Source organism: Alosa alosa, chromosome 1 (assembly GCF_017589495.1).
Source record: "Alosa alosa isolate M-15738 ecotype Scorff River chromosome 1, AALO_Geno_1.1, whole genome shotgun sequence".
In the NCBI taxonomy this organism is placed as follows: Eukaryota; Metazoa; Chordata; class Actinopteri; order Clupeiformes; family Clupeidae; genus Alosa; species Alosa alosa.
In genome coordinates, this window is record NC_063189.1 from 9,668,218 (window position 1) to 9,681,244 (window position 13,027).

The 13,027-nt window shown below is 41.6% G+C and overlaps 1 protein-coding gene across 1 annotated transcript; it reads left to right on the top strand.

Annotated features, from left to right (window-relative positions):
• LOC125295979 (annexin A13-like) lies at positions 1-11,923 on the top strand. Its single transcript, XM_048245577.1, has 11 exons — positions 1-137; positions 783-858; positions 1,133-1,227; positions 1,859-2,029; positions 2,501-2,534; positions 2,641-2,720; positions 3,188-3,256; positions 3,521-3,622; positions 3,897-3,972; positions 4,893-5,005; positions 10,873-11,923. The coding sequence occupies exons 1-11, from the start codon at positions 123-125 to the stop codon at positions 10,990-10,992; spliced, it is 951 nt and encodes a 316-aa protein (XP_048101534.1). The 5' UTR covers positions 1-122; the 3' UTR covers positions 10,993-11,923.
• Positions 11,924-13,027: the final 1,104 nt, after the last annotated feature.

The following is a 13,027-nucleotide window of genomic DNA, read 5'->3' on the forward strand; positions in this document are numbered from 1 at the left end:
GATGCGGTGGTGGAGGACAGGAGTAGCCGGGGTGCAACAACAACGGGCCTGTAAGGAACTGGGAGTCAACAAGACATCACGGACATCACACGGACACGGACTTCCTGACAACGCAGTTGAAAATGGGAAACGTTCAAGTGAGTGGTGGATATACTCACTATAGCATTTTATCGTAGAAAACTATGTCCGACTTAAGTGGGAGAGACTTTGAGAGAAATAGACTCTAAACTTCATACGATATGTTGTGCTGATGACAATGAATAGTCTGCCATATAAAGGGCTTAAATGGGCATAAAGGCTCGCCTCACATTTTTAATGTGAAATACTGTGCTGTCAAAGTTTTAACTGCTTAAGCTTTAGTTTTTGCTCTAAAAGACGATTGGCCTTCACACTTTCTTATGTCTATGCGATGATATTTCTTAACAATTTGGATTGTGCCGCATGAGGCTCTCGGATCCACCCACTGCTTGGGGAATTTATATATAACCCGACTGTGATCAATAAAGTCATACAGTCAGGAATGGAATGGCGGTGGGCGAGGCGGAAGAGCGCGGACGCTATTCTAGCCAGCACACCAGCATCCCATGACTCAGCTAACATGACTGCACCAGTGCACCCCTTCTTGACTGACTGACTGCTGTGTTTCAGCAGCAGAGGCCGAAGGGACAGTGTAGAGAGGAATTAGAAGGACGTAATCTGTCCAAGAAAATGTTTGAATGAAATTCCATTCTGAAATATTATGTAAATATTTAGTAGGCCTATTGGGTGATCTTTTATTTCAGCCCACCGTTGTTCCTTATGCAGACTTTGATGTGATGTCTGATATCAAAGCCATACGCAAAGCATGCAAAGGCCTGGGTAAGTTTGTATTCCAGCAGGATATGTCAACAATTTGTAAAAGGTAGTATGGAGTTTCATGTTCTTATACTCAAACATATGAATGTATTCATTTATGTATCAAAACACGTCACACATTTAATGATGCCAATTGCCAAGGTAGGCTATTGTAAGCTATATGTCCTGAGAGAAAAAAACATTATGCTCTCTGTGCATTTATGCATATAAGTGACTGACATTCCCGTCATGGAATCCGTCTCCTTGATACTGTAACAATGTCCTGGTCACTTCACAGGGACAGATGAAGAGGCCATCATTTCAATTTTAGCCAACCGCTCTGCTGCCCAGAGGTTGGAAATCAAGCAAGCCTATTTTGAAAAATATGACGACGTAAGCATGGTGTTATTTCTGCTATGAATTCTGGGATCTCGGTGAGGTGGACTGTGCCATGCGGTATTGGATTTTTAAAAAAGGCATTCAGAACATGTTTGATGATGGTGGAGGTTATTGTCCAATAATAATACCAGTGGTATTAAATGGTTCCTGGAGTGTTGTTGAATGTGCATATTGTGAAAGTGGATAATACAGTGTGATTTTTGACTGTTAAAAGTTGCAATTGGTGAATAAACTCTGTTGAGAGGTGGATAAACTCTACTTCTGAAATTTCAGAGGTGGGTAAACTGCATTTACTTGCGTTTAGCCTCCACTACATCCCTGCCTATGTCTGAAAAAACTGACAGAAAACTTCCAAGTAACTGCTCAGCACTATAACTAAACTAAATTTTTGTCATCATTTTGGAAATATGCACATTAGGCCTATAGTGTTTGATGACTGATAACCTATGTGATCGTGCACAGGAGTATACAAGATTCAAACAGATAGTCTTGAAGAATGATTCAGTGTCATATTATATCAACATAAAGCTGTAGGATGAAGGGCTCCATCCACTGTTGTTGAGAAGGGATGTTGCTCAGCAGCTTCCAAAAGAACCTTTGTGCCCACTGTGTGCCTTCCCCTCAGGAGCTGGAGGAGGTTCTGAAGAGCGAGCTGACAGGCAGCTTTGAAAAAGCCATCATTGCCATGCTGGACCCTCCGCCTGTCTACGCCGCCAAGGAGCTCCGCAAGGCCATGAAGGGGGCGGGCACTGACGAGGACGTGCTGGTGGAGATCCTGTGCACCAGCAGCAACCAGGTCAACAGCATCACAGCCACCTTCAACAACAGCATGCAGATTCAGTAGAAACAACTCCTCTCAATTCTCCTTCAAACAATTCATTATAACATAAGTAAAGGCTTTCTTAGTGCATGGGCAGAGAGTTTGACGGAATTCATGTTTCCATGGAAATTAGAATTATTTAGAAGGCTGTACTAAATTGGACACTGAGAAAGCAGCAGCCGTGTCATGTAAAAAAAAAATGTATTTTACACTGTGAAGTTATGTGAGGCTATTAAACTTCTTGGTGATACGCTTACAGTATATAAATAGCATCATAAGAGAATAATGAGAATTCATGTGCACTCATGACACTGACATGGAAGAACATAGATGTATGACACTGAAAGCGTTGACAAATTGAACAATTTTGATCAATTCTACAACATTGTAGCCTTGCAATATTGCAGTGTCTTAATAATGATATTACTCTTATCCCTTTTAAAATAGGATATCATAAACCTGAAAGAGGCCTACGCCCAAGGTATGTGTAAGGAGTTGATAGTACAGTAATAGTTATAGTCTCTGAATTTATTCTAAATAATTTATCCCATTCATATGTCTCTGCTTCTCTAAATCCCCTAAACCAGTAAACGAGCGTGACTTGGGTTCTGACATTGAGGAGGACACGAGTGGAGATGTGAGGAACCTGCTGACCTCTCTCCTTCAGGTAAACGTATAAAGAGTTTTATATTCCTTATTTCTATTCAGCACATGTGTGGAGTTATTAGTAAAGTGTATTGTGGTCCACTGCTCTCCAGAGTGGGTATTTGTAGGTGATAAGTGTTCTGGCAGAGTCTGGGTCATTTTTGCCCAGCTTTCACGCCCATCCTGTTTCCTCCGTCTTTGAAAGATGTGTGAGTCATGTCCTGCCCTATGTTTCCCACTATGATTATTATGAAGCATTATTTCTGCTGCCTGAACATAAGCTCCTTCAGTACTGTAGGTACAGGTGTCCTGGAGAAATCTGTCAACCTATGATGCCATTTCTATTAGATCAATTCCTGACTAGAAAATTATCAGTAGTGATGTATCAATGGGTATCCATTTCACCTACCTTCTTTTTTGTTGTGGTGGCAGCTGATGAACACCGATCTGTGTTTATTAAGGTTGTTAATCTTTTCTCTTCACCGCCAGGCCAACCGGGATGAAAACTATGAGGTGGATGAGGGCTTAGCTGAACAAGATGCAGCAGAATTAATCGAGGTATGATTACTGTCTTAGTAATAGTAATGTTTACTAATTACAGTTTGTGCAAGTTAACATTTTTAAAACAACATACAGGCACAAAATGGGCCTAACGTCTCCAAAGTCTTGTCTTTTGATTTCCTGCAGGCTTGTGTTACAAATTCAATCCAAATCCTATTTGCCAGATTCACCTAAACAACCTCTTGGAGATTTGTTTTCCTCTAGAACATCATTATCTGAATCTCTCTCTCTCTTTGTTTTCTCTCTTTCTCCCCCCTCAAGGCTGGAGAGGGCCGGTTTGGGACAGAAGAGTCCACCTTCACCCACATCCTCACACACAGGAACCACCTGCAACTCCAAGCCACATTCAAGTCCTATGCATCAGTAGGTTCACAGACAGTTCATGATTTCCCAAAGGACTTTTCATAGCCTAAACAAAATCACACCATCAGTCTCTCTTGTGCCACTTAAAACTGAACAACTAAATATGAACTATAAATGAAACTAAATATTGCAAACAGGTATTACACAATAGACTAGGAAAGCCTCTTTCAAATAAAGACAATAATCTTCCATATTCGAATGCACTATTTTGGCATTCTTTATTGGCTTGATGTGATCAGATGTTTAGCCTTGGTGTTTCTATGTGTCGGTCTAGCTCTGTGGCACTGACATCCTGGACTCCATAGAGAGTGAGGCCACTGGGACGTTAAAGGACTGCTATATCACTCTGGGTGAGTCCCTCTGAAGGCTCTGTAATGTCTCTTGGTAGATGCCCTACTTACAGCCCTGCTGAAAAAAAAAACGCTAGAAACCAACAATGTAAGACCAGTAACACCAGCTAAAATGACCAGCTTGAGGTGGCACGACAAGCAAAAACAAATGGATTACCATCGTAAGCTGGGTAAACCAGCTGAAGGTATGTTTTCGCAAGAGTTTTGCGAAAACATTGTCTAGCTAGTCAACCACAGGGGCAGCCGTGGCCTACTGGTTAGCGCTTCGTACTTGTAACCAGAGGGTTGCCGGTTCGAACCCCGAAGCGGCTGAAGTGCCCTTGAGCAAGGCACCTAACCCCTCACTGCTCCCCGAGCGCCGCTGTTGTAGCAGGCAGCTCACTGCGCCGGGATTAGTGTGTGCTTCACCACACTGTGTGTTCACTGTGTGCTTCACTAATTCACGGATTGGGATAAATGCAGAGACCAAATTTCCCTCACGGGATTAAAGAGTATATATACTACTACAGTATACCATCATTGATGGTCAAACAAGCTGATTAACAAGCTGGTCAGCCAGCAATCCATCTTGAACTGGTCGGGCTGTTTTTTTCAGCAGGGAGATCATTAATGTTCAACCAGAAAGACCCAAGTGAGCCTTATTAAATATCTGTTGTACACAGCCATGTTTTGATACAAAAAGGTAAAAGTTTTTTATTAGTGAATTCTCATACTAATGTGTATGTTAGAATACACCATATAAATAGGATGAGTATGGCATAAAATAATAGAGTCTAATGGCAAAAATGGTTTATTAGATATCTGTAAAACTGACCACTCTGAAAGTACAGTTTATTGAGTTTTTTTATTTCATGACAAAACAACTTGGACCCAGACAACACACCACTCATCAATAATAAATCTTTCTATGCTGTTGTCAGCGCGCTGTGCCAAAAACCCCCAGCTGTACTTCGCTCGCCAGCTGAACGCTGCCATTAAAGGAGCTGGTACTGACGAGGACACACTCATCCGCATCATCGTGGGCCGCTCCGAGGTACGGCAGAGCTGTCCTGCAGAGCGTCTGTGCTACAGGCGACCTGGCTGATGCATATCCACCAGCAACCCTAGTCCTGGCAGTCACAGGGCTATGGAGTGCTTCCATGTGTGAGGGGGCTTTCACGCTTGAGTCTTTCGCAACTTAACTCGTCTCATGTGTATGAGTTCATGTTCGACACTGCTTGGAGAAGCAGATTACAAAAAAGACTTTCAATCATCAATCAATCAATCACTCATTACATTACATTACATGTGGGTAACGCATTTTTAGCCAAAGCGACTAACAACATGTTAAACAGTTTTTAAAGCAATTCTCTCAACAATTCTACAGTTTAAAAAGGTGGAGTATAATAAGAATAAGTGCATCAGTAAGTGCTGTTTTTAAACAGTCAGGTGTCAGTTCTAGTCAAGTGGTAAGTGCTAGGATCAGCAAGACTAGTTGTAGGTAGCGCTACGAGAGGAGATGTTGTCTGAAGAGCTTGGTCTTCAGGAGTTTTTTGAAGATGGAGAGGGATGTCCCTGCTCTAGTAGGAACTGGTAGCGCATTCCACCAACGAGGAACAACAGAGGAAAGAAGTTTGGATTGGCCTGAGCGTACCGGTGGCAGAGCTAGACGTTGTTCGTCTGAGGAGCACAGCGGTCGGGAGGTAGCATATGCCTGTATGAGGGCATTCAAGTAGGTGGGAGCAGAACCAGAGACTACTTTGTAGGCAAGCATTAGAGACTTGAATTTGATGCGGGCGGCCATAGGTAGACATTGTAGCTGGATGAGCAGCGGGGTAACGTGGCCTTTTGGGTTGGTTGTAGACCAGGCACGCTGCGCAGGCTGGAGAACGATCAGGAGGGCATAACAGTAGACAAGTTGCGATATGACTATTGCCTGTACCAGGAGTTGAGTAGCATCTTGAGTCAAGTAAGTCCTGATTTTCCGTATGTTGTAGAGTGCAAAAATTCCCACGTTTGAGAGTGTAGAGAGAAGGATGCGGTGATTCACTGTGTCAAAGGCAGCCGATAAGACAGAATGAGTACTGATAACCGAGCGGTCGCGAACACCACTAACCACTCGGTGAGTTGCACAGTTTTGAAAACAAACGTTAAGGGTTGTTTTAAGGACATGTTTGTGCATGCCCATAGCCAGCCATTCTGAAACAGTCAGAGGCAATTCAAAACGAGTCAGAAAGTCGAGAAAGGAACCATCGTTAAAACTTCGGTGTTCACCACTCCATCCAAAACAAACCAGAAAAGGGATTCAAAGGGCTAAATTCCCAGAATTATCCTTTAACACTTTGTGTGCCAAAAACACAATATTGCGTTGTTTGTTCCCATGCATAGAGTGCCAAAAACGCAATATTGAGTTTTTGCTTTTTTTATTACAAAAATAGACACTCTAACACACCTTATGTGCGATTTTGGGAACTCTATGATGAATAGAACTGAAATAGATAACGATCTAAAACTCATGAAAACGCACAATTTGGACATTTTATCTGGACATTTTATCATAACTAGGCTTTTGATGGTTGCCGCTTTGGGTCGAATCAGTGACGCATGCATGTCAGGTCAAAACCAGGCCATTTATTTTATTGGGTTTATCACTAGGCGGCAGTCTTGCCAGGTCGTGCTAGGTCACTTCCCGGAAACTTTGCAGGCAACACAACGCTATCTCCATTCCTAGAAAAAAAACAGGGATTTTGATGAAAACTAGCCACTGTTTAGCTTGGGATTTCTCAGGAACAGAGGCATGTAGAAACTAGATGTACCGCATAGCGGTACAAAATATGACCGCCGCTCAGTCCTGTACATCCGTTCCGCGAAAATAAATTACACTTCAATTTGTCTCCATATTTTACTCCATCCCCCACTCTTGAAACTTTTGTGTATGCTTGTTTGGCATGCCTGAGTGTGTGTGTGCGGCTGCACAGAAAGTACCCTACTGGTGCTGAAAAGGTGAATAGATTGTAGAATAGCCAAAGAAGATGTAGCATTGTTATAAAACCTTTAAAATCTCTAAACAATCACAAGTAGGGCAGTTAATCACAGTTCATCCATTGCAACTGGATTGATGAAAGGTCACTTACACCTGTAGGCTACATTGTATTTGGGAAAAGCAAAAGGTATCAGCCTAATGTTATTTATTTATTTATTTATTTATGTATTTTTTGTGTAACTGTCTCTGTCAGTTCCATGCCGTTTTCAACAGCTATCAAAAACAAAGGTCATTTTTGGATGGATGGATTTTTTGTGAATGTTTCTTCTTCTACATAAGATTTTAGTCATCTTTAGTTCATGTAATACTTTATTGTCAATGCACAAATTAAGTAACAGTAGTCTGAAACGTTATTGTTAATGCACAAATTAAGTAACAGTAGCCTAGTCTGAAACGAAATGCTGTTTTACATCTAACCAGTGGTGCAAATAACTGACATGTCCAAATGGGCCTTGATGAAATCGTCGCCGCTAGACTGTTCATACACATTTTAACGGGCCAAAGTTGAAGAGCTTTTGTCCGTTATTGTTCGTGCAAATATAGGCTGATTCATGTTCCCTTGCATTGTGTAACTGAGGTCCATGGCTAGTCTGGCTTTCATCAGACCAAGCTCAATCTTTTAAGAAATCAAAAATAAATAGCGGGCAGATCAGGCTGGGTTCACCCAGCCTAGTCCATAGGCACCCGATATTGTTTAATTTTCCGATTGAGATATACACGCTCTGGCTATTCTAAATGCAAAATGCATCAGGGAGTTATGACAAAAGCGGTAACTAACAAACTAGATCCTAATAGAAAGCTGTTAGCTTCCTAAGCTACAGGTAGGATTATAAGGTAGGCCTATTTACAACATAAATTGTCAATAGGCTATGCTGGCGACACTAATAAAATCTCCTTTGAAACCAATGGCTTTACGCCTTACAGTATCAAGGGACTTAAACTGCCATATCGTGGCGAAAAATTTTAATAACATTCAAGCAGCTCCATGAGTCAAGGAAAGCCTTGAGAAGTAGCCACTTCTAGATGGGACCCACTACACAGTAGCTTAAGGTGTGTTGCTAAAGCAGCCATAATGAAATGAAGGTGTCATTGTTTGGATACTTCACACACACGTGCTTTTTAATTTCACAAGACTACAACTACCAAGCTGTAATCAAAGCACATCGATTCCCCTCTCACACCATGCACGCACTTAAAACAAAATAAACAGGCGTCTCAGTCTCACGCATGTATAGGCAAAACTGTATCAGACCGGTTGTAACGTTGGTAAATCTTCCATTGCACAGAATGATTTTTGTAGCACGTGCAATAAATGACAGTCGAAAGATACAAACAGTGCTGCTATCAATTTGCTTGGTATAACCGCATTTATAGTTTTCTACAAATGCAATCAATCAAATGCCTCCATCACTCAACTAACGCTAACTGTAACATTACCTAGGTCCTTATTGATATTACAAGATTAACGTACCTGCAGTAAAAACCAAGCATGTCCGATAAACATCCTCAGATTTATTTCAACTTCAAGAAGAAATGGGAATTACACTTCATGTGAACATCGTCCTATCCTTATTAGATGTCCGCTGAGGTAAATTACAGTCCTTGTAGGAAGCGTCCATTGTTTTTTCCAACCCACTTTTAACTTCCAACAAAATTACGTCTCACTGCAACGATCGCCATCTAGTGGACAAACGACTACTTATAAGCCAATACTGAAAATGCAGCCATGATGATGATGATGAATATTTATTTTGGCTTTCTTTTAATCCTACTGAATTTGTAATTATGTATCAGCCGTTCTAATACCGATAGTATGTGGGTGCCTGTGTGTGTGCATGTGTATATGTGTGCACTGCCATTTACAGGCCAATGAGTGTACAGTCACTAAATGTACACATAACCTAATTTTTTTAGACCCCCATGGATGAAATTCTCTGAAACTTGGCATACCCCCAGAGAATGCCAGGTCAATCATACACATAAAATTTGGTGCAGTTCTGAACATCTTAACTGAAGATAGGGGCAATTAAAGCAGAATAATATTGCATTTTCATTTTTTACCGGGGGGGGTGCAAATCACAAATGAGTGATTATGAGCCAGGTTGATGTGGGCCCTTGAGACCAACATACCATAAAAGATTCTTCATCCTCAGTGCCACGGTTCAGGTAGTTATTTAGGAAAAACTGTTTGTTTTTGCAGTTCGGGGGCCAGCCAGGGCTGGTGGTGGTACCCGGGGACGAAATGAAATTTTTCCGTAAAAGTCTAGTGGGGCTACATACCCACCAAATTTTATGTACCCCGGTGGTTCGGTGTCCCGGGTATCAATGACCAAAAATTCAGGGAGTAGATGACCGTAAAAAATTCTTGAATTATGTGCATGTGTCGCGTGTACAAATTTATGTTTATGTGTGGGTGTGTGTGTGTGTGTGTGTATGTGCGTGCTTGTGTGTTTGCCTGCGTATGTGTGTTTGTGCATGTGCATGCATTAGCGTACATATGTCTACTGTGTGAGTATGTGTCATAATTATGATTACTGTAAATGTATGTGTGTGCGTGTGTATCTGTTTATGCACATGTGTGCACATGGAATGGGTTAACATGACCCCTGGAGGCAAACATACAGAAAAAATTGGTCATCCTAGGCCCTACAGTTCTCAAGATATTCACAGAGAACTGTGTCTGCCCTACCCTCCTTTCAGGGGTCCAGTCCAGCGGGGGCTACAGATCAAAACGAAGAATGACGGTTCCATGCTATCCATGTGGGGGTACATGCCCACCAAGTTTTGTGTACCCCGTCTTTCAGTGTCCCGGAATCCTTGTTGGTGTACGTCACTAAATGTACACATAAATTATTTTATTGTAAGGCCCCCATGAACGAAAGTACACAAAACTTGGCATGCATTCGGAGGGTGTCATAATGATCCTACACTTTTAATTTCGTGCAGTTTTGACCTTGTCAGCCAGAGATATTGTGATGAAAACACCTAATTTTTTGCTTTTTAATTTTTAACTAGGTGGCTTATACATGAAATAAGTGGTAATGGGATGGGTTGACATGCCCCCTTAAGACCAACATACATAAAAAAGGTGGACCTCCTAGGCCCTACGGTTATCGAGATATTCACAGAAAGCTGTCTCCGGCCACCTACAGGCCAGTTGGTGTATAGTAACATAAATTAATTTATTGTGTGGCCCCCCATGAACGGAATTCCACAAAACTTGGCGTGCATACAGAGGGTGTCATAATGATCCTACAATTCCAATTTCGTGCAGTTTTGACTATGTTAGGTCACAGATACCTTCAATTACAACACCTCATTTTTTTTTTTTTTTTTTTAACTAGGTGGCGCTATACATGAAATGAGTGGTTATGGAATGGGTTGACATGGCCCCTTGAGATCAACATACAAAAAAAAAATGGTCCTCCTAAACCCTACAGTTTTCGAGATATTCACAGAAAACTGTGTTTGCCCTACCCTCCTTTCGGGGGGTCCAGTCCAGCGGGGGGGCTACAGATCAAAACGAAAAACGATGGTTCCATGCTATCCATGTGGGGTTACATGCCCACCAAGTTTCGTGTACCCCGGTCTTTCAGTGTCCCGGGAATCATTGACGGAAATTTGGGCATGCGAAAAAGAAAAAAAAAAAAAATCTGACTAAACCTATATGACCGCCGCTTCGCTGCGCGGCGGTCATAATAAACGGTTTGTACCTACTGAGAGCTTAAAGTCTCACCTTTCAAACGAGCCATAGTATGCGTCCATAGCTATAACATAAAATACGCAAGTAAGTACAGCTTTATGTCACTGGTGATAAACTATCCCTTTCCCAAATTGTTAATTTGTTGGTTGGCTTGTTTTACCTGATTGCCCGGCAGATTGATCTGGAGACCATCAAAGACATGTACCTGGAGAAGTATGATGTGACTCTGAAGGACGCACTGAGCTCTGACTGCGGCGGCGACTTCAAGCGTCTGCTGATGGAGCTCCTCCACTGAGAGACGGCCACGCAGACGGCCAAGCTGCCACACCAGCTGGCCTACTCTCAGCTCCCGCCAACCAACAGAACTCAGCCAGCACCCCCGCGCTCTGTCTCTCTCTTTCTTTCTGTCTCTCTCTCTGTTTTGCTTTCTCTCTTTCTTTCAAATACACACTCCTTTTGTCTGTTGGGGGTGTTGACACCAAATATTCCTACCTTTCTCTGTCTGTCTGTCTCCCATAATTTTTCCACTAACTTTTTAACCTAAGTGCCGTCAGGTGACACACATCACGGTAATCACATAGTCAGACACTGCTGAGGTTTAGATGGCTCTTCCTCTGCCTCTGTTTAGGGGACCAATGCTACAGAGTGGTGGTGCAACAGGTGATAGTTGTCTCCAGGTAATAACACAGCAAACCTACTGCCATATGGGGCTTCTTAGAAACTCAACACTTAACAAGGTATTAATCATAATTTATCTTAGTAAAACCATGTGTAGTCTATTTTAACACACTACTGGAAGTAAACTCACTTTAACAACATTGGCCCTGATCTTAGACCTCAGCTTTGTATTAAATGTAGAGGTGTTCAGGTCCTTGTTTTAACTTGTGAAGAAAGGAGGAATCTGCAGTATGCCTCTGCTTAATTTATCATCAGTTATATGGTGTATGCATGTCATTAAAAAGCTCTTAAACGCTGCTGTATTGCTGTAAATCCATATACAGATGCAATTAGAAAATCACTTAGCATATAAACACTAGCCTTTCACACCATAACACCAGAATGTCAGTTCTGTAACTGTTTGAGAAATTACACAGTAGGCTATCTCCCTTCAACGGGAGTTTACTAGGGACTATTATGTTATTGCTGTGTGAAATAGGATGTGAAAATATGAATTGAATTGAATTGAAACTAAACAAAATAAACTATTAACTGTAAGATCAATCAAATCCGCCTAACTATGGTCTTTTCAGTTAACTGTTATTGTACAGTGATCTTCAAAGAATGATCTACAAAGGAAATTTACCCAATGTGCTAGAATGGCATTTTACTATAACTTTGTTGTAGTTGAGGCATTTAAGGGCAGCAAGACATTTAAGGGTGAATTGTCAGTCTCTAGATGGTGCTGTTATCCATTTTATTTCTTATACATTTATGTTTGTTCACCCACTCCATGCATTATCAACAGGGTCGGCTCTAGGTAGGGGCCAGGGTGGGCTAAGCCCACCCAAGCATTGTGTCTTGCCCACCCAAACAAAGTCAAGATTATATTTTTTTCAGTTGTGCATCTGTGCGGTGTGCACCCTCAAGCCCAGCTTGGATGTAGATGGGTTGGTGTTGAGTGTAATGGTAGCTAGCTGGTACTAGCTGTGTAGTTGGCCTATGCATGTTTGTTAGGTAAAACTCCCTCCTGATGCCTTAAAAGAAAACTCACATTTTTCACATACTGTAGATCTATGTTTCTCGAAGTCACTGAGTACTGTCTGTACAAGAAAAAACCCTGAAAACAATCTGTGTTACGTAGCTTGTTTTGCTGCAGCCATCAGCTAGAGTAGCCAGGCAGCTACAATACTACAATCTAGGGGGCTTGATTTTAAAAATGCCACCAGAGTGTAGCACTGTAGCTGCCTGCCTGCTGCTGGCAGGGACGGTGGAAAATACATCAAAATGTATTTTAAAATAAAATATCAAATACCCTAATTTTAAGTGTGTCAAAATAAACTACAAAATACATTAGCCACACCATGTATCAAAATTAAATGCTGCATTTTTTTTTTTTTAGTACTAAATGCTCTTTAAATGGAGCATGATATCACTTTCCAAACCGTCCATATCTGTATATTTAAATAATACATTCCTTCATCCGTACACTGACTCTTGCTTAAGTGGACAGTGTTTGAGAGCAACAGCTTTTCTGCCTAGGAGACATGTCATAACCTGCAAACAGTCAACAGATCAATTATGTTGACTTTCCTGTTACATCGCCTAAATACTGTCAGAGATACACTCAAAAAGTCACAACTGAACTTGTCAAGCAGTAGGCCTACAAGGTG